Raw genomic sequence first — 22,784 nt, forward strand, 5'->3', positions numbered from 1 at the left:
TCTCAAAGTCATCGTGATAGAAAAATTTCAAGATTGGTGTTAATTTAAATTACACAAATAGTTCAATTACCCTGAAGAAAACTGGTACCAGATCACCAGATTGCTGAGCAACTGATGATAAATCAGTAATTCAATTTACTGAAGAGGTAACGTGACAAAGTTTAAGAGCAAGTTGACAGTAGCTAGTAGCAAGCCATCCAAGGGAGCCTCTTACTCCTGGGTATCAATTTGGATCTAATCCTACTCCCTGTTCTCCACCAAGATGGATCTGCTCAATTCCCTTATGCAAATAAGGCCTTTTTAGACCAACATAAGACGAAAGAAGAGCTGAAATCAACTCCCATCCTTTGACAAAGAACCAAAATACTAAACAGACAAAGAGAACTAGATAAAAAGCTTCTAGATCAATTTATGGACAGTCAAAGTCTTTCTGATGATCCTTATGTAACTTCAAATTATAAGTACAGTCAGTAGCATTGAATATTTAATACTGTTTTTAACGTTTGTGGTATCAGTTTAAAACTTTCTTTCTATAATAAAAATCTACTAAGCCATATTGATAGAGTGCTTTCCAATTCTATTTAAATTCATCTATATTTGTAGAGGGCTTTATAATGTATGAAGTATATTCACATATATTATCTTACTTGGGCCGTAAAATAATTCTGAAAAGAAGGGATGGCAGGTATTATCATCCTTCATACACAGATGAAAACACAGGTTTTGTCCAGTGTGTAGGCCCCTTTGGCTTTAGAGAACACTCAGTTGAGCATATGTTTCAAAGCTGGATTACAAGTGAGTGTGGCCCAGACAACTCTTCCAGTTTTCTAATGCTGAATAAACAACCCCAACACACAGTGGCTTAAAGCAGTAAACATCGCATGCTGCTGCTGCTAAGTCGGTTCAGTTGTGTCCGACTTCGTGCGACCCCATAGATGGCAGCCCACCAGGCTCCACTGTCCCTTGGATTCTCCAGGCAAGAACACTGGAGTGGGTTACCATTTCCTTCTCCAATGCATGACAGTGAAAAGTGAAGGTGAAGTCGCTCAGTCGTGTTCGGCTCTTAGCAACCCCATGGACTGCGGCCCACCAGGCTCCTCCGCCCATGGGATTCTCCAGGCAAGAGTACTGGAGTGGGGTGCCATTGCCTTTTCCCACACAATTTAGTGAGACAGGGCTGAGGTGGGGGGAGCGAGGCTAAGCGATTCCACTCCATGTGGCACTCAATGGGCTCCCAGGGCTCACTCTGTGATAATTCAGCTGTTGGCTGAGGATGGAGGATCCAAAGCTGCTTTACTCACCAACCGGAGGGGGCTGACGCAAGCAGGCTCAGCATCTGTGTATCTGTATTCTCTGTGACTGACTGCTGTCCATTTGATCCTATCCATTCCCAAGGCTTCAACCACCATGTCTACCCCAGAGGCATCTGTCCTGCCCGGAACCAAACTTCTAATACCCACAGGGTACCTCCAGCTCACAGGCACCTCAAACTCCACACATCCTAAATGAAACTCACACCTTTACTCCAGAACCTGCCTCTCTCCCTGACTGAGCTCATGCAGCAAGGGATACAACTCATCCACCCTGTTTTCCAAATCTGCATCCTGAGTGCCATCCTTGACCTCTTCACCCACATTTTCTTCATTCAATTGACAATCAAGGTCTACGGATTCTCACACTTGATAAGAGCCTAGTAACCTCCACCCTCACTGCCACTTTCCCAGTTCATCCTCACTTTCCTCCATCCTCACTGCCAGTATAGGTAGTATCCTATCTATACTTCTTTCCTATTTCCCCTGCCCTCTCCCCACTTCCCCCTCCCCATCCGCTTGCTTCTAAACAATCCAGACTGACCTTTCTAAAATCCAACTACAATTATGTCATTTTCCATTTTCATTGGGAAGCACCTGGTTAAGGATAAAATCCAAACTCTTTAACGTGATTTACAAATTTTATTCTGGTGTGATTCGATGTGAAGACATCAAATGCCATCCTGCCCCCAAATATTTCTCTCACTGGCACTGCAACCACAACAGGTTCCATTATCCCTTCCTTCCAGTCAAGGCATCTGGAGACTCTGTCAATTGCAAATGGTCTCTAAGAGGAGTAGCCTCAATTAACACCGTATCGGCCATTAACTCCTTTATTGGGGTTCATTCATCAACGTATCTCTGTGGTTATTCAGTTCTTTGAGAATGAGAGACAGGATAGGTAAGTTCTGAAAAAAAAAGGAGGGGTTGTCAAAGTTTGCCTGGATTCATTTCTAAAGCATAACAATTAAAATAACTTAGAAATATACATTAAAAAATTTTATCTTCTGGAGATACTGTATTGTGAAATTATCCTGTATGCTATTTTTCAGATGAAGAAATTAGATCGTGATCAATATTAGTCAAAAAAATAAATGTTTGAGGAATGAAAGAGTAGAGATAGTCATCTTTGATCCAAAATTTCAAAATTATCTGGGGAGTCATTCCACCATCTTCATTTGATAAGACTGCCATCGCTAGCGAAAGTATGTGTTAGTTGCTTAGTCGTGTCCTACTGTTTGCGACCCTATGGACTGTAGCCAACCAGGCTCCTCTGTGCCTGGAATTCTCCAGGCAAGAATACTGGAGTGGGTTGCCATGCCCTCCTCCAGGGGATCTTCCATTGCTAGAGAGTCAATCAAATACCCCCAACATAAATTCCATGAGATGACTTGCATGCACTGTTCACTTAGAAATTTGCCATATCAATCATTTCTGGAAAGTAGGGACCCATTATGCAAGACTTAAAAAAATTACTTCCATGTATATAGTTCAATTTCTACACTGTAATAATATTTATTATTAATAGGTATGACCTATTAATAATAGGTCATACCTTTAATAAGTATGACCTTTAATAGAATTTAACATTTAAAAAACCCAAGTTCTCTGTCTCCTTCTCAACTTCCACTGACATTTCACTTTTCCAGGTTTGTATCCTGGTTCCAAGAAATGGAACCTGTGGCCACAGAGGTCAGAAGACCCATACCCTCACTGTCCCACATGCCTGGCTACTGGCTCCTCCTGCTTATCTCCTTCATATATCTCTTGGTTTCCTTACTTTTTTCTGATATACTTGCCACATTTTCCACCATCTCCTTTCCTAGCAGCCTCTTACATCTCATCACTCAGCTTTTCAAAGCTCCCGTATGTCACCTGCCTATAAAATCTGAATTCCAGTGATGGCAATGGCAATCATGGTGAGTTAACAGTTTTCCATCACTTTGATGTTATGTTTTCTTGAGTATCTTCCATGATCCTCAAAATACCACCACCATATCTGAGTATTATTGGTATCCCTTTTACAAAACAGGAATCTGAGGCTCAGAGAAGTCATTTTGTGGAGGTTGTATTTTACAAAGATATTCTCATAACACTAACTTGGAAAACTTAATTGATTAGGACACATCACCCAGATCACCTTTTTATACACTGAAATATTTACAACTAAAATGATATGATGTCACAATTTACTTCAAAATAACTCAGTGCCAAAGGAGGTAGGGTGTACATGAAACAAGAGTCACATTGAATTGATGATCATTGTAAGTGGGTCACAAGTATGTGGGTGTTCATCGTTCAACTCTACTTCTGTGTGTATTTGAAACTTATCAAATAAAAAGGGTTTTGTAATTGTCATCTATTTCATACAATTAAACACAGCCCAAACCTACTGACCAGAATAGCTATTCAGCGTTTGTAAGTAATTTAAAACTGTTCCATTATGCATCCAGGCTTATAAATACCTAATATGGGGATACAGGAAGAGCACTCAAGCTTTAGGTACAAGAGTCTCATCTTTGTCACACAAGTTTATTTTTTTTTCCCCTAGACCTCTGTAATATTCATTACATACTTGTCTCAGTGGAAGAAACAATTACCCAGGTGCTATGTCCAACTGCACAGTGTTATCTTTTAATTAACCTGTGTAGCCTTTTTTTTTTTTTTAACTTAACCTAGTTTGAGAAGTGACAGCCTCTTGGGCTGTCTAAATAATGTTCGTCACTGCTCCTTGTTGGGTCTATTCAATCAAAAACATAGTTCCTGGTGTGTGGTCCAGCTTTCCAGAACTGGAGATACTTTCTATTCAGCCATGATTCTTCTCCCAGCATCAGGACTGCAACTCATCTTCCTAACAGCAGTGCCCAGAATTGTCTCAATATATTAAACACAGATTGATACAATATATTTTCTTCTCTCAAAGTTTTTCTGTAGAAGCTCTTCTGCAACTCCACCTACAGACCCTTCTGCCAACTTATAATATCCAGTGTTGGGACTATGTAGGCCAGTGGCATACTCAGATATCTGCTGAAGTGCCACATTTCTGGATGGAAATTTATCAGAATGTAATCAAATCTGTGGGGGCTTCCCAGGTGGCTCAGTGGTACAAGAACCTGTCTGCCAATGCAGGAGGCACAGGAAACTCTGGTTCGATTCCTGGGTCAGCAAGATCCCGGGGAGGAGGAAATGGCAACCTAAATGAAATCTCTAAAAATGTGCATGTCCTGACATTAAGCAGTGCTCTATCTTGGAAATTATCCTAAGGAAACAGTTGTATATATGTATAAAGATGTATGTGTAAGGATATTCAAGGCACAGCAATTTTTTTCTTTGATAATATTCAGTAGCTAGAAAGAGTCTCACTGCTCAATGACATGAGATTGGCTTAATGAAATTACCTGCAGACATTAAAAATGGTGATGTAAATAAACTGTGGAACATTCTGAAAGAGATGGGAATACCAGACCACCTGACCTGCCTCTTGAGAAACCTGTATGCAGGTCAGGAAGCAACAGTCAGAATTGTACTGGAACAAAAGACTGGTTCCAAATAGGAAAAGGAGTACGTCAAGGCTGTATATTGTCACCTTGCTTATTTAACTTATATGCAGAGTACATCATGAGGAATGCTGGGCTGGAAGAAGCACAAGCTGGAATCAAGATTGCTGGGAGAAATATCAATAACCTCAGATATGCAGATGACACTACCCTTATGGCAGAAAGTGAAGAGGAACTCAAAAGCCTCTTGATGAAAGTGAAAGAGGAGAGTGAAAAGGTTGGCTTGAAGCTCAACATTCAGAAAACAAAGATCATGGCATCTGGTCCCATCACTTCATGGGAAATAGATGGGTAAACAGTGGAGACAGTGTCAGACTTTATTTTGGGGGGCTCCAAAATCACTGTGGATGCTGATTGCAGCCATGAAATTAAAAGATGCTTACTCCTTGGAAGGAAAGTTATGACCAACCTTGATAGTATATTAACAAGCAGAGACATTACTTTGCCAACAAAGGTCCGTCTAGTCAAGGCTATGGTTTTTCCCGTTGTCATGTATGGATGTGAGAGTTGGACTGTGAAGAAGGCTGATCGCCGAAGAATTGATGCTTTTGAACTGTGGTGTTGGAGAAGACTCTTGAGAGTCCCTTATACTGCAAGGAGATCCAACCAGTCCATTCTAAAGGAGATCAATCCTGGGTGTTCATTGGAAGGACTGATGCTAAAGCTGAAACTCCAATACTTTGGCCACCTCATGCGACGAGTTGACTCACTGGAAAAGACTCTGATGCTGGGAAAGGTTGGGGGCGGGAGGAGACGGGGACGACAGAGAATGAGATGGCTGGATGGCATCACCGACTCTGTGGACATGAGTCTGAGTGAACTCCGGGAGTTGGTGATGGACAGGGAGGCCTGGGGTGCTGTGATTCATGGGGTCGCGGAGAGTCGGACACGACTGAGCGACTGAATTGAACTGAACTGAGGAGGTGGCCTTTAACTCCTATTGCTAGCAAATAATAGGTTATCCAAAAACATACATCCCATGAATGTGTATATATTTGTAGCTTAGCACAAATAAAGTTTTATCTGCAAACCTGTGTGTGTACAATTTGTGTCTGTGTTTGAATTGTGTGTGCCCTTGGTGGTATGTGCACAGCCTAGGTCCGGGTTGATAAATACTATGGTTTCCTTTAAGTGACTTTTCCCTATCTGTATATCATATATTTCTGCAATCAACCTTAGCAGCCATGTAAGAAACAAAAAAGAAACAAAAATAGCAGTTAATACATTAAAAAAAAAACTATTCTGTCTAAACATCTTTCAAGAGTTCAGATAAAAGAAGACTAAAAAACTTTTTGGGAGCACTGTTTCAATAAAGAAAAGCCTTGCAGTATTAATTATTGAATAGAAATGATGGAAAAGATAATGTGGAAAGGAGCAGAGAGAACAAGGAAGAGGTACCTTGTGACTGGTAACAATATCCCAACTCAAGGCTGGGAGCTGTGGGTGGGAAGTGCCGCGCCATCCAAAAAAAAACAGTGAAACACCGCAGTGCATCTTCCCTCCCTTTTGGGGGTGTCAGAGCTCTTTGGAGCTCCTATAATAAGTAGGCATTATCTGCTCATCCTTACAGCCACCTCTCAAGGTAAGCATGCCTCAAGGGTGGCCCCTGGGGTCAACGTCTTACCCAAGTTCAAAGCTGGGAGCCTTGAGTTAAGGTCATGAACCCAGGTGTGCCCTCTGCCACTCCCCTTCAAGGGCTCACCGGGCCAGAGCAATGAGAGAACCATGAAAGCTCAGAGAGAGGCACAGCCACTGCTGTGTCAGTGACCAACGCAGGAGCTTGGGAATGTCTGGGCAGAACTCTCTGCAGAAGAATGGGGTCAAGATGGGCAGTGCAGGCGGTAATGAGAGAACCATTTTAGGAGCCAGAAGTGAGCCTCTGTGACTGTCAATTACGCAGGCTAGATGTTTACAATGAGCAGTCTAGCTTCAGGCCAATATTAACTTCTGTTCCTATTACTATCAGATTAATTGCATTTTGTTGCTTTTTCTAAATACACTTCAAATCAGGAAACCTATAATTCAGCAGTTAGTTATTAAAGAAGCAGCGGATCTACAACTGCATTATCCGAAGCTCATCTACAAAAGAAAACAAAAATCCAAGGTTGGGTTTCCTTTTTTGGTATGATAAACAGAGCATTAATAACAAGTAACAAGGACATGATTTCTAAGTTTAGGAAGGGCTGAACTGAAAAACTCTTTAGATAACAAGGGAAATCAAGGCAAATAGACTAAAGAGGATTGAAGGAATGTGGGTAAATCTGCATTTTAAACAACTGCTTTCTAGAATACATAGAAAATATGGTTGCAAAAACTTTCATTTCAAGATTATAGAAACCAAGAAATACACAAATCATGTTTATGTTAGGATGCTCTTGTGCAAAGATAAGAAAGGCTTAAGGGGAGTTAGTATAATTTCAAATTGTATTTCCTACATACTTCAGAGACTACATATAAATATGCATATACACATACACATAAATAAAATAGTCTTCATTTTCCATTGTCCCTCATGATCACATGCTTTTTACATGCAGTTGATACTGTTCCACAGCTGATCAATAAAACACGGTTTACATCAAATGACCAGAGAGTTGTCAATTTTTAAAAATCCCAGCCTCTCTTGTGGGTTGCTGACTTCAAAGACATGCATTAAGATTATTAAGCAAGTAATGATTGATTTATTACATAACGTTAAGAAATGTTTTCTTTGAAGCACAAATTAAAAGGTCACAGATGCCCCAATTTTTCTCGGGGTTGAGAGTTAAAAATGCAGAATAGATCATTTTGCTGGCCGTGAAGGACACGTGAAGGGGATTTGAAGTAACTCTCCTTTCCAGGCAATATTTTAATGAAATGCTTAATATTCAGCAGTGGATTAATGAGGCTGTTCTCTATTTTCAAACAATGGTGAACAATTAAGACTCAATCTTGAAAACAAATTGACACTGCTTGTTATTTTGTGATGGTATTAAAATGACCATCACTGGAGCAACTGGCATTATTTAACAGGATGGAAAATAACCATTGACACATCAAGCAATTCAGCGGAGATATCTGAGGGGAAAAAAAGTTCTGTGGCAGCTGCTGCTCCTAGAAATAAAGCTGACATTTTAGGATGAAAGCAATTTGACCAGCTGAAACCTCGACATGCTGTGTGCCACGTTCAGAAGTCACCCGAAATACATGCCAAGGTCCGAAACATTCTCCAAAAAGCCAGCAAGCTGTGCAAGTTCTCAGTCCTGATTACAAAATACTCAGAGGAGAAGGGATGGGTGCAGATCTTTGAAGAGCTCAGATTTGCGAATGGGAATGGAATTAATTAGCCACAGGAGTATAAGAAAAACCATACATCAAGTGTGGGAAAAGAAATCTATGTATGGAGATTAACTGGGAAAAACTAACCTTCCAATGGAACTAAAAATTCAATCCAAGACAGCCACATCACTTAAATAAGCAGGAACTAAATACACTGCTCAGCAAACATATATCAAGCTGCACACAGAATAATAAATAATCTCAGTTTCTCGGTGCCTTATTATGGAAAACGAGGATAAAATTTCAGTGGTCAATGAGAATGAACTATTTTTTCATGCCCAAGACTCATAGAACCTCAGAGAACTTTTCTTAAATGTTTATTAGTAGTAATTGTGTTTACCTATCTTCCCCAAGGAGCATTTTTTCTAATTCCACTTCTCAAAACTCCAATCTTTGCTTCCCAGGTTACAAAGTTATTTAGCTTGTTATTTTAGATAACTTCTATAATTCAGTCCTGGCCTCTCCCCCCCCCGCCCCGCAAAAAGTAAAAGTCTACATGGCCAAATTGATGGCATGAAATGATAGGTTTAAAGAATAATTCATTATACTATCAAGATCTTGGCATGCCAATTGCTGAAAAGACTATTTTGAGCTGTCAGTTCTAAAGCACATATTTTTTCATTGACTGACATGCCAAGTGGTTGATGGAATAATGAATTGTTCCCACTGACACGACCATCACACACAACCCTTGGGCTTCATGTAGCATTTTTCAGGGTGATGAATAACACTGCCACTCTTTCTGTGGTGGATCAAACCTGGAAGGTGAGGTCAGGTGTGGGGACTGGCTGAAGGTGGGCAGGGTGGGGTGAGGACCAAGGACGTGGGAAATGTCAGCCTGCCAGTCAGGGGGAGGGGCATGTTCCACATCCCTCAATTAAAAACATACATGAGTCCATATTTTAACATGCTTGAAGCAAAACAGCCCCTTCCGAATAGCATTTTGCTTTCTTGCTTGGAAAGGGTTTTGTTCTCTTTTTCTCTTTTCTCTGACCTGATCACTAGTTTCTGCTACTGCATGCAACTCAGAAACTCAATTTCTAACTCAGCAAGGCCACCAGAAGGCAACCAGATCAAAACCATGTGGGTGCTGTGCTCAGCACAGTTTCAATGCATGTTCCCAAGCTACTCTCTGCTCCTACGGTATCATCATACACCCCTGTATCACTGAGGTGGGCCAAACCTAAACCCTGCTGTGCAGTCCTGCCCCAAGGACACAGAAGCAGAGCCCAGAACCAAGGTCAGAACTGATGGGGCCCCATTGGAACCATTGCCAAAAGCCCCCCTGATTCATACCAGTCAGTTTCCTAATCCCAAATTAGGCAAAAATGCCACCCTGTTACTCAACCTACAGCACCCCAATCAATCACCTAATGCCCACCCTTCCAGCAAGAACTTTCTTTATCTCAAGGCTATAAAAATTGGCTACTAACCCAGGAAAACTGTTGGCTCTCCCAAGGCTGTCAGGTGGTCGGCCTGCTGTGCTTGCAGCCCCCAATTATCTCTGCCCTTTGTTCTTAATAAACTTATTCCTTTCTGAAATTCTGTTTGGAAATTCTTTTCCAACCCACATTCAGACTGCCACTTCCTGGCCAAGGAGCACCTTCTGAAGGCCTGCAGACCCATCGAGCAGACTAGACGGAAACTCCTGGTGATATTAAGGGGCAGGTGGACAAAATGCTGAATATTGACAAAAGTCACCAGTACATAGGCAGTAATGCATTAGGTACTTCTCATTCATGTAAAGAACTTTTTTCTATGTATAAAGGACAGGCTTGGGTCTTGCAAATGATATGAATTAGTGGTAAAGAACCTGCCTGCCCGTACAGGAGAAATAAGAGACGTGAGTTCAATCCATGGGTCAGGAAGATTCCCTGGAGGAGGGCATGGTAACCCACTCCAGTATTCTGGGAGAATTCCATGGACAGAGGAGCCTGGCAGGCTATAGCCTATGGGGTCACAAAGAGTCGGACGTGACTGAAGCGACTTAGCATATACACATGCATCCAAAATTTATCAAGAGCTCATACAACTCGACATTAAAAAAACAAACAACTCAATTAAAAGGTGGGCAGGAGATCTGAACAGTCATTTTTCCTAAGATGATATACAGATGGCCAACAAGCACATGAAAAAATGTTCCACATCACTAATCATCAGGGAAATGCAAATCAAAACCACAATGAACTATCATCTCACGAGTGTCAGAATGACTGTCAATAAAAATAACAAAAATAACAAATGCTGGCAAGAACACGGTGAAAAGGGAACCCTCATCGATTACCGGTGCAAATGTAAATTGATACAGCCACAGTGCAAAACAGTATGGAGATTTTTCCGTAAAACTAAAACTCAAACTACCATATGACCCAGCAATTCCACTCCTGAGTATATTTCCAAAGTAAATAAAAGCATTAATTCGAAAAGATCTACACACTCCAATGTTCACAGCAGCATTATAGCTAGAAGAGCCAAGACATGGAAGCCACCTAACTGTCCAATGACAGATGAACGTTTAAAGCAGAGGCAGAATACCACTCAACCATAAAAAAGAAATTTTTCCATTTGCAACAACATGGATGGACTTGGAGGGTATTACATTTACTAAAATGAGTCAGACACAGAAAGACAAACACTGTATCATATCCCTTAGATATGAAATCTGGAGAACAGAACAAACTAATGAATGTAACAAAAACAAAACAGACTCACAGATATGAGGCAACAAAAGAGCCATTACCAGTGGGGAGAAGGAGGAGGGAAGGGGTAAGCCAGGGGTGGGGAATTCAGAGGCACAAACTACTATGTATGAAATAAACAAGCTGCCAGGATATTCTGTACAACATGGGGAATATAGTCAATATTCTGTAACAACTGTAAATGGAATGTAACTCCTTTTTTGGAATATAACTTTTAAACTGTGAATCCCTACGCTGTACACCTGAAACATATTATTATACAGTAACTGTACTTCAATTTAAAAAGCAGCGGGGGGAGGAGCAGGCTTGGAGCTTCACTGAGACACACCCTAGTCCAGGCAGAGCCCTTCTCAACCATGTGCCTCTGAGCGATAACATCATAAGTAACACCTGCCTCAAGTTCCCCTCTCCCTCCAACAGACAGCAATTTACTTTATTTCTTTAAAAAAAATAAACACAGCTTTGGTGTGGAGCCCTATACCAAGGTCACAGGACAAAAATCTCCAGAACAGACCGAGCCCCGTAGCAACTGTTGCCATGAGCCTCTGGATCTAAACCAGTTACTTCACTGAACCCGTGTCAGGTAAAATATCCATCCTATTACCACCCTATGGCATCCTAACCAACCACCTAATGCCACCCTTCCAGGAGGAATTTTTTGTCTTGAGGCTATAAAAATTGGCTACTGGCCCACAAGAGGGGTCGGCTTTCCCACGAGCTGGCCCACTGCTCTAACAGAGTCTCCCACCTAACAAACTCTAGTCTCCTCTCATTCTGCCTCATGTCTGGAAACTCTTTTCCAGCCCGCCCACAGACCACAACATTTGATTCCCCCACCCCACACCTTCCTAGTAGTCATTTTCCTACATAATTGAAAACTCTGGGCTATACTAGGGTGTCTTGAAGTTTTGACCCATTCTTAAACACTTTTAGCAAACAAATGAATCCCCACTTCCCCAGCATTCAGAATGCACACATTTTGTAAAAAAAAGACATTAGAGTGAAGCCCAGAAGAACCTCCCTTGGCCACCTTACATAATTGATCCTTGGGCTTACATATTAATATGTGCATATATTTGCATAGATCACGTACCTTTTGCCGTTTAATCACAGACTGAAGGGGCGGAAGCGAAGTTTGGATGCAGGGAGCTGAGAATCCTGAGGCCGGGAGAAGGCAGGCTGGCAGTCAGGCCTTTGCCGTTGGTGAGGTTCTCAGGTGATGCTTACGAAACCACTCAGTGGGAAGCAAAGTTCAAGTCTGATAGCCCTGGAGCCTCTGCAACTTCTGTCTGGGGCCGCCTGGTCTCAACGAGCTTTACCACCGAATAGGACTGTCAGTCCATCACTGAATCAAGCAGACCTCAGCGGCCACAGTCCTCAGGGTCTTTGAGGCTCAAGTTGTCATCACCTGGAGGTTTCTCCGGTGCTCACGGGCCGAGGACCCAGGCTTCCTGTGAGTCTGCGTCTTCTTCCTCCTCGCCATCTGCCTCCTATTCTCCTTCTTCCACCTCCCAGCTCCTTTCCCAGCTTAGGAGGCCTCCCTGTGCACCAGACCCAAGGTGGGCTACCTTATTTTTGCCTGCGAGGAACATTCCCTCTCACCCCAGGGCACGGCATCTCTTGGTTACAAGTTCCTCCCCTTCCAGGCAGCCCCACTGTTTATCCTTACACACCCTCACCTGCGTGATTACCTGATTAAGATCAGGCTCCTCTATCCTCACAGTTGTTTGCGATACGAAGTGCCCTGCAGATACAAGGACCAAATACAGCCTCACAACAACCTTCAGGTTGGTCCCCTGAGTAGTGTCCATTCACAGATGAGAAAACTGAGGCTCCCTGAGTGTCAGTAGCTTGCCCTAGGTCGTTGGGGTAGTCAGTGGTAGGCCAGAGTCCGTCCCTTCCACTGCCCTGCCACCCTGTTCCTTATCATGGCTCTGCAAAGCTGCTTTTTGTCTTAAGACTTCATGTGTTTGCACTTGCCTGACATCATTTCCCTGCAGAGGATTGGGAGGGCGGGGGGTGGCAATCTCAGGAAGTCTGAACTGAGTGGGGTAAGTAGATGTTATCCCCGGGTCCTATGCGGCCACTTCCAATGGACAGCCCAGAAGAGTCAGCGCCAAGTCTGCTGCCATGGGTGACCATGCACAACACCATGCCATTCACTAGGAACCAACAAGTCCAAACCTTTCTGTAGGGTTCCTGACCGGCGGTCTTTACTTTCACCAGGAGCGCAGACATTTGGGGGGGGAGTAGGGGCTGTGCTGGATCCTTGCAGCCTACAGGCTCTTCATTGCTGCGTGTGGGCTTTTTCTCTGGTTATGGCGAGCGAGAGCTAGTCCTTAGTGGCGCTGCTCGGCCTTCGGGCAGTGGCTTCTCTTGTTGGTGGAGCACGGGCTCTAGGCATGTGTTCTTAAGCAGTTGCACACGCAGTCTCAGGAGCTGTGGCTGCTCGCTCCAGGGCGCAAGCTCAGTAGTTGCAGCGCTAGGGCTGTCCTGCGCAGGCTCAATAGTTGTGGGGCGCGCAGACGTCGCTGCTCTATGGCAGGTGGGATCTCAGCTCCCAGATTAGGGAGCGAACCTGCGTCCCCTGCATTGCAAGGCGGATTCTTAACCACACGACCACCAGGAAAGACCCCCCAAAGCAAACTTATAAATGCTAATATTTGGGGTAGCGGGGGGGAGAGGGGGAAAAAGATGAGGAAGAAGAAAAAAGAACTAAAGCAGCAGCAGCAAAAAGATAAAAGGAGACTGTAAGATACTTCCCAGCTATTGGCCCTTCTCACCAGTCTCAAGCATAGCTGTAAAAGAATGGGCGCCTTTTTCTGCCTATTTCTTTATCCCTGGTCCCCCAAATTTATTGCCTGCACCACGTAGCAGCCATCATAAAACTCTTTTCAACAGACTGCTATTTGAATTGCAAAAATATGACTATCCAAGAGCATATAATCTAGTACAAAGTCAATATGATAGTATTACCCAGCAATTTCTGAAAGGCAGCTTATTTGCATAGACACCTGCCAGGCAGAACGGAAATCCCATCTGGGCTCCATGTCTCAGTGCGGTGATGGCAGTAAGGATGCGCCACCATCACATCTTACTTTTAATTTCACAGGCAAGAGGATGCATTGACATACTTGTGAACTCCAGGAGGAAAAACTCCTGGGCCCGTTTCCACCAAGTGAACCATAAACACTTCTAAAAGCATCTTGTGTAAATTCTCTCCCTGAGAATGTTGCTGAATATTCCCTGCGTTTTTGAAAAACGATGCGTAGATAAAGATATTTCTCTGGAGGATTTACATTTTTCTATCAGTGCAGAATGGCTTTCACTGTGAATCGGTGCTTTCATGCTTTTCTCCCCATTTTCTGCCGCCCTCAGGGGCTGGAGGGGTTGCTCCAGTAAGAGACGTACCGGCTTCCTCAGTGCTTGCATCGTCCTCGGTCTCCCTTTTCCACAGGCTTTTCAATGTTATCTTGGCCTCTTCCTGCGTTTTCTTTGACCTGTACAACGTGTGTCTAGTAATTCCCTCCTTTCGCTCTTGTTCTCGGCTTTATTTACTGCCTATCCACTTTAAGGTTTTCTTCTGAGACTTAGAAACTTCACTTTTAACTTCATCTCCTCTTTGCTGAGTTCTCATCCAGCTGCCTCATGGCAAACTGGCCTGATTTCTCAGGCACCATTATTTAACCCTCTGCCCAGCTCCGATTTCTACCTAAGACCATTAGGGACTTCTATATGTGTGTGCTTCACATTTACTTCCCAGATTTTTCTGGAAATTACCATTATTTTTTTACCTCTGCTTGTCGTGCTGATCAATCTCAGCTTGAGAGGCAACAGTGTGATGGGGCCACAGTGTGGCATTAAACTTGGAATGAGAATGTCTGGGTCCATGTCCTCCCATCACCGTGGCATTGGGTGGGACAGTCACTCCTGGAGTCAGGCATGGCTGTGTGGGTTAGGTTCTTTCAGGCTGGAAGAGGTCACCCAATGCATGACCTGAATGTACAAGTGGCCTCAAGAAGAACTGAAGAGCAGCTCATAATTGTACTTGATACAAAAAAAGCACCAATAGCTCAGATCTGGTATCTTGGTTCCAGAAACCTTGGCATCTTCCTCACGTCTTCCATCCAAATGGCCCTGCTGAAGGGGCCCGGGTCGTTTCTTTACCTTTTATCTTACAGCCTCCCGACTGGATAGAATTGGCTCAGCTACTGATGCCTGGTCCAGTCAGTTGTGATCGGGTTGCACAACTGACAGAACTCACACACTAGGATTGGCTTCATGCCAAAAGCACTGCCTGTTGCCTAGTCCCAGGAGAGGGCCGTGGCCAGTACTGAGAGAAGCCTGCCTGGAAGGGGATTCTTGTAACAGCAGTCGGCAAGCTCCCTGAGAAAGAGACCCAGTGGTCAAATGAACCTGGAAACAGCGCATATGACCTCTTCCTATTTAGAAACTCACAGTGGGCCCTGGTGTGTCAAAGGTGGGGATAAACCCTACAAGAAACAACTCGACTTGACGTGAGGCAGTATTTCCCTGGTAAACTGTTTATTATGCAACATAAGGATACCCAGTGGAAGAGACTTTGACAAGTACTGGTTTAGACCTGACCTATCTACTGCCAAGAGCTGTCACTCTGTCCTGGACGAGCAGCTCCCAATCCCTGTGCAATGGGACACCTGGGGACATTTGACCAAAGAGAGTCAGCTGATGGCACCCCTGAGAATCTAAATAATTTGGTGTGGGGAGAAGTCTGGAGATTCAGAATTTAACCATTTTCCAGGTACTAGAGCTTTAAATAATAACAGTTCTGTGTGTTCCATAGTATAATAGCATTTACTGAACAGATTGTATGCACCAAGCCCTAAACGAGTGTGACTTTATATTTTTATCCTTGAATCTACCCTGCCTTATAGATATTGTCACCAATTTATGAGAAAATTGAAGCTTCATAAGGCTAAGCACGGAGAAGGCAACGGCAAGCCACTCCAGTACTCTTGCCTAGAAAATCCCATGGATGGAGGAGCCTGGTAGGCTGCAGTCTGTGGGGTCGCTAAGGGTCAGACGCGACTGACTGACCTCACTTTCACTTTTCACTTTCACACATTGGAGAAGGAAATGGCAACCCACTCCAGTGTTCTTGCCTGGAGAATCCCAAGGACGGGGGAGCCTGGTGGGCTTCTGTCTATGGGGTCACACAGAGTCGGACACGACTGAAGTGACTTAGCAGCAGCAGCAGCAGCAAGGCTAAGCAACAAACCCCTGGTCATACAGCTGTAAGGGATGTGCAAGGCTGAGGAATCAGAGCCCTCTGATTTCTAGAGCTGAATTCCTGGGTCTACAAAACATGCTTCTCCCAGGAACTTTGTCTCTTGGTCTGAAAGTTCCTGTTACTGGTGGGCAGTCAACAAACCACAGTGAAATGAACAGAAGTCACAAACGATCTCAAGGTCCTTTTCAGCACAAACATCCCCAAATACTGCAATTCACGGTTGTAAAAAACAAATAATAGCAAACACCTGGAGAAATGCATGGGTCAGATTCACGTAAAGACTCGATATTAATACCCCTTTGTTTGTACTAAAAATTCCTCTTTAATTAACATGGTAACAATCTTGGCATTTAGACCTCAATGAACTCCTTTGTTTACATTGGGCTCCCCCCTTGGCTCAGTGAGTAAAGCAGCTGCCTGCCAATGCAGGAGACGTAAGAGACACTGGGGTGGGAATATCCCCTGGAGAAGGAAATGGCAACCCACTCCAGTATTCTTGCCTGAAAAATCCCATGGACAGAGGAGCCTGGTGGGTTACAGCCCAAAGGGTCGCGAACAGTCAGACACGACTGGGCAGCTATACACAAGCACGAGAACTCTTCCACTTACAGTCTGGTTTGGCTCAATGATAACAGCATTTATATATACAATAACCTATCAAGCCCAATATAACAAAGAATTTAGGTCCTAAAAAGGACTGAGGAACTAATGGGCTATCTAGAGATCCTACAATAGGGGTCTCGTCCCAAGAAAATTCCTTTGCATCAATGTGACTGCATTCCACTGAACAGCTTCTGTCACTAGAAATCATCTTCCCAAGACCAAATGCTCTTTTCTCCGGACAATCAGGAGATGGTACAAAGGGTTCAGGAACTGGCTGCAGCTAAGAAATTCCACACTTAAATCTCAAAACTGTCCAGGATAATTTTCCCACTTTACCTCAAATCAGGGATGAAAAAAATACATCACACAGAAAAGCAAGGCCTTACTCCTGTCACCCAGGTGGCTGGAATCTACAATGAGATTATTATACCCAGGCCTTCAGAGTGCAGAGAGGCCATTTGGAAGGGTGTGACTGCCACCTCATGGTTAAAATGTGCATTACCATCCAAAGAGAGGGCCCACATAACCGCAGCCAAGCTCTAAGTCACTTCCTCCATGACAAGCATGCTTATGACATCTTATGCCATGCCCCAATAAGCTAACAGAGGAAGACAATATTAAAGTGTCTGGCAATAGCCCTTGGTTGTGAATATAATATTCTGAAAGACTGGTTTTTCCAAGGCAACCATACCTGATCTGATTACTGCTCTTAGTTTCAAAAAGCAAGTATTTTTCAAATTCTCTCTCCATTGAGTATGTATCACAGAAAACTATATTGTAACTGCAAGGAATAGCCTAACACCAGGACTACTTTCTCTATTTTCTTTTCCACCCAACTTCTCTCTTCTCTTTCCTTCTTTCCTTCCCTCCCTCCTTCCCTCTTTCCCTTCCTTCCTTTCATTACCTCTGTTTAAATTTCTTCACAAAGAAAGCCCTGTATCCAATCCACCTATTACTTATTGGCTGCGTGGCTCTGGGTAAGTTCCTGAACCTGTTTAAATATCCCAAAGAACATTTTTTATATTTGTTAAAAGATTAGAGGTCAGGACCAACAAATAATATGGGACAGAGAACTCACTTGGCCCACAAAGCCACTCTCACTTCTACCATATGAAGCACACAGGACTGTCTTCAAGGAGTCTTTGAAACAAGTAAAATCTGAATCAAATGAAGCCTTAGCTATAAGTCTGTTGACAGGCAGTAGAAGGGAGAGTGGAACATGCTGAGTGGTAACATCGCACTATGGACGCTGTAGAGGGTCTGGGAGATCCACCCACCACCACTGCTGTGGGAATATTGACCACTGACGGATCACACGAAGCTCCTCTCCAGGAACTGCCTTCAGCTGAAGAGAGCTGCCCTGCTCCAGACTACACCCCTCTGGAGAAATGCCAGTATTCAGGGATTCACTCCTGTGAGGATCTCCAGCCTTTACAATCAGCTCTACAGTGCCCCCCTGTGGCCTCACTTGCAATTGTGTTGCAGATCCACAGCTCCCTCCACCCAAGTCTGGTTCCTTTCCTTCCAGATGTCCATCAAGCAGCATCTTCCCCAACAAACCACCTGCATACAAATTTCCACCCCATAGTCTGTTCCCCAGGGTACACAAACAAACATTTTTCCAGAGTCTCTTCCCAGCATAATAGCTGCAGTTATCCTCTTCAAAGTCAGGCCATTCCTCCTGTTGAGATCCCTTCAATAACTTCCATCTCATCACCATCAAAGGACAAGAGCCTTGCCATTTGCACCCCAGGCCCATTACCTCATCACCTACTCCTCTGCCCCTACACTGGCTTCCTGGCTGTTCTTCAAACATACTGGGTACCCTCCTGCCTCAGGACCTTTGCACATACTATTCCACCATCCTGTAATACTCTTTGCCAGCTATCTACATTGCTTCTTCCCTTAGGTACTTTAAGTCCTGACTCAAAGGTGATCTCAACAAGGACTTCCCTGACCCTCTACCTAAGTGTGCTGAACTCTACCTCCCCCCAGAGCTCCACAGCCCTCATTCCTGTTTTAGTTTTGCCCATACCATGCTTGTATCAACAACCAACACACAGTATATTTTCCTTATTTATGTTAATATCTGTCTCCTCCATCAGAATGCAAGGCCCATGAAGGCAAGGACTTTTTTCTGTTCTTCTCACTGCTGTATCCCAAGAACCTAGAGTAGAAATGTACAGTGTTGCTCCATCAATATTTACCACATAATCTGGTGAATAAATGTAGGATTATAGATGTGGAATCAGAAGACATGTGATCTTTAGGGAGGTCCCTTAAACAGTATCTCACTTTTGTCACATTAAAAAATGGGAACAACTAAATTGAGTTTATACAGATTATGCAATATACCATGAAAGCATCACATAACAAACTGCTAAATAATTGTAAGGTACAACTTTTCCTTAAATTGAATTGTCAGTGGGCTACTCAATTTGTATAATCTAGAGCGACCAGATTGCCAAAAAAAAAAAGGCAAACATCTTACATTCAGACACAGAAAATCCTGAAAATAGTAGTCTGGTGTTCAAATAAAATATAAAAAGATTTATTCCAAAGCCATATCCCAAATGTACAAACAATGACATGCATCTCTTTCAAAGCCTTAATAAAAAGAGCAGTCTTTACATTTTACATTTTATAACAATTTGAAGACCTTCTTTTGCTCCCATCAAAAAGAAAGTCTGATAAAAGTAAATTACATAAAGTACCTAGTGTATTTTCTCATTTCTATAAAACATACTGTTTCTTTATGAAATATGCAAATATAGCATTTTATTATGAAATTATTTTCAAAGTCTAAAATTCTTGCTCATCTACAGAATCACATTGCCAAACACTTCTTAAAATGAGGTAAGAAGATAAATGCTGAAACCGTTTTTTTTTTCAGGCCATTTTTTTAGATGTTTCTGCCTCTCTGACTAAACACGAAGCACAGCCTTGACAATTCCTTTCACGCAAATGATCTTCTCAGCAGTTACTCAGTATTTTGGACAAAGAACAGCAGCAACACCAATCATTTCAAAAGTCATGTTGTAAGCCTTTTTAAATATTGTAAAGGTCTCAAATCAAAGCTACTGCTACAATGATTCATTAATTCATTTACAGATATTTTAATAAATATTCCTAAACTCTAGAAGACTGTTGATAATCCTTTAAAGCAGGAGTCAGCAAATGTGTTCTGTAAAGGTCCAGATAATAAATATTTTAGGATTCTTAGGTCACTTGTCTGCTGTATATTCTTTTTCCTTTTAACTACTCTAAAACATAAAAAAAAAATTAGCTCTGCTGTACTTTGTTAATCCCTTACTTAAAAAAATAGAACTTGCTAGTCTCTAAATGAGATTACTCAAGTGCTAATAAAATGTAAACTTCACATTTTGCAGTAAAATAAATCCATGGTTTCCAACCACTAAGTTGAAGGTTCATAAACAGTAGGAAGTGAATCTCATTGAGGGAGTAGGGGTGGCTGTCAGATACACTTTTTAATCTATGGCACTCTCTTATGGCTTCTTATTCATTTTGAACTGGCTAATTCACGTGTGTCTTTACCCTTTTATGCTTTTACTTTTTTTATAGGGGGAAAAAAATCTCTACTTGTGGCTAACTTGAAGTTTTCAAAATCAAACACTGGAATAGTTCCATGCTAAAAGAGGTAGACAGATACACACAGGTATATGCACTTACAAATATGTGCACAATGAAATCACTGTTTCATACATAAATGCTCTCCACAGCTAAGAAGGAGCCGGTGGGAACCAGCTAGAAGATACATAAAACCATTCTAAAGAACGTTCTTATTTGTTTTTATCATATGTGGTTGTTACATGTGGGGAAAACATGATTGGCATATGAAATATATGAATATGATTTAAGGAAACAGCATGATTTATTCAGATTCTGATGAATATAACCTAGCGCTGACTATAAGGATATAACAGAGAATTCATTGGGACTAAGTTTGGACTCTGATAAGAACAAAACAGATCTATATATAACACTGTTTGATTTATAACACAGTCCTATAGCTTGGTACTGAAAACCACAACCGTGTGTGTGTGTGTGTGTGTGCATGTATGCATGGGTGTGTTGCATGTTTTCCTTTCCAACTATGAACAGTGGTGTGTGTGTGTACATTGCATGTTTTCCTGTCCAACTATGAACAGTGCTATGAACAAACTACGGAAAATAAAGGAGTCGTGATTTTACTCAAACACATCGTTATCAAGTTGGAAGCCTCTAAAACAATGATCTCATGGTATTCTACAAAAACACTTACAAATTCTAAAACTAAGAAAGTTGCAAACTTTGGCATCCCTAAGAAAAAGGCTCAGTGATACCAGTGAGCCCAGGCCCAATTTTTGAACTATAAAAAGTATTCAGTGCAAAAATAGTTATCTTGATAAATAGCAATGACACAAAAATCAAACGAAACACTTAAAAGCTATAAAAGACATAAGTAATATCCTGAAGGCATTGTATTGGTATGTTTTTTTTAAAAAAAAAAAAAGGTGATTTGGGGTTAGGAGATAACAGGCTGTTTTACCTATTTAACTGTGAGGTGAGTCTGGGTGCGGGACTGCTCAAAAACTCCCCTTTGGAAAAAAGATTCAACAGATTTATAGCTCATCATGTTTTTTCTTAAATGGCCACTTTGGGTGTTGCGATACATGATCTGCAGCCTGAAGGACAAGGTACATAAATTCTTCTACATCAAAAGAATAGTTGGTAAACTTTGGATGCTCCCCCAGAGTTGGGTGGTGGCCCTGCAAAAATAGCAAAAGACAAATTTGTAAGCTGTTAAGGATGTGGTTTTCTGAATAAGAAGAAAATTATTTTACTTTGGCCAAAAGCAACTATTTTAATTTATGCTCTACATCAGAGGCTGGCAATTTTTTTCAGTAATAGGCCAGATAGCATGTACTTTCTTCAGCTCTGTGGATCACAGAGTCTCCACCACAATTATTCAACCCTGCACCCTGCCACTGAAGTGCTCGAGGGGCCACAGAAAACATGTGAACAGAAGAGAAGGACTGTGTCCCAGTAAAGCTTTATTTATAAAAACAAGTGAAGGGCTAGATATAGCCCACTGGTCTATACTTTGCTGATCCTGTCTCTAAATAATTTAACAGATCTCTCTAGTCCCAAATTTCATGAAGGTCATTTTTCCACATAAAGATAGAGAATAATTAATTTCCCCTCTTCCATGAGTTTGCAAATATAAAAAACAACTCACGATTCCAGAGAATAATTTTATCTTTGGATTGAAGCTTAAAGACAGTTTGCAATTTAATTAGACACTTTAAGCCAATTAAAAAATAAAAACAAGATGAGTTTTTTCATTGAACTTTACCTTATCTTGAGGAAAGACTTTGTTCTGCCTTCGCCAAGTGATGTAGTGGACACCTCTCAGCCTAGCCAGGTCCAAGTAACAACGTTCATCTCCACAGTTGTACCTAAGGACACAAGGGTATCTGTACATGGGGCTTTTGCCTGGGATTTTTGACCAATCCACAGTTCTTTGGGAAAAAAAATTCACCTCCCAAATATGTTCTTGCAAAAGATTGTATAAACAGTAAACAAGAGAGAGAGATTCATGTTCATAGCAGCAGCGTTCACAATAGCCAAAAGGTGAAAAGAATCTGAATGTCTATCAACTGACAAATGGATAAATAAAACATGGTATATAACCATACAAGGAATTATTGCTAATAAAAACGAATGAGCACTGATCCATGCCACAACATGGATGAACCTTGAAAATAAGACACTAAGTGAAAGCAGCCAGTAAGAAAAAGCCCCCATATTGCATGATTCCACTTATGTGAAATGTCCGTAATGGGTAAATCTACAGAGATAGAAGGTAGATTAGTGGTTTCCAGGGGCTGCAAGGAAGATGGAATGAGAGTAACTGCTGAAGAGGACTGATTTTCTCTGGGGGGCAATGAAAATATTGTAAAATTGTGGTGGTGGTTGTACAACTCTGTCAATATATTAAAAGCACTGAATTATATGATTTATATGA

At 42.1% G+C, this 22,784-nt stretch overlaps 1 protein-coding gene across 4 annotated transcripts in view; it reads right to left on the bottom strand.

The window, feature by feature from the left end:
- Positions 1-1,997: 1,997 nt before the first annotated feature.
- Positions 1,998-22,784, bottom strand: part of EOGT (EGF domain specific O-linked N-acetylglucosamine transferase) — a 57,851-nt gene continuing 37,064 nt past the window's right edge. For 2 of the 4 annotated variants that reach the window (XM_055414287.2, XM_055414288.2), the window contains exons 16-17: positions 22,113-22,215; positions 19,209-21,525 (exon numbers count right to left, since the gene is read on the bottom strand). In XM_055414287.2, the coding sequence (XP_055270262.2) occupies positions 21,379-21,525; positions 22,113-22,215 (250 nt within the window). In that variant the 3' untranslated portion in view covers positions 19,209-21,378. Of the gene's footprint in view, positions 2,219-19,207; positions 21,526-22,112; positions 22,216-22,784 lie in introns of those variants that run through there. The other 2 variants (XR_008684193.2, XM_055414289.2) reach the window with 2 other exon arrangements.

This window comes from Moschus berezovskii, chromosome 24 (assembly GCF_049115385.1).
Source record: "Moschus berezovskii isolate FMDL1 chromosome 24, NW_MosBer_1.0, whole genome shotgun sequence".
NCBI classification, from domain to species: Eukaryota; Metazoa; Chordata; class Mammalia; order Artiodactyla; family Moschidae; genus Moschus; species Moschus berezovskii.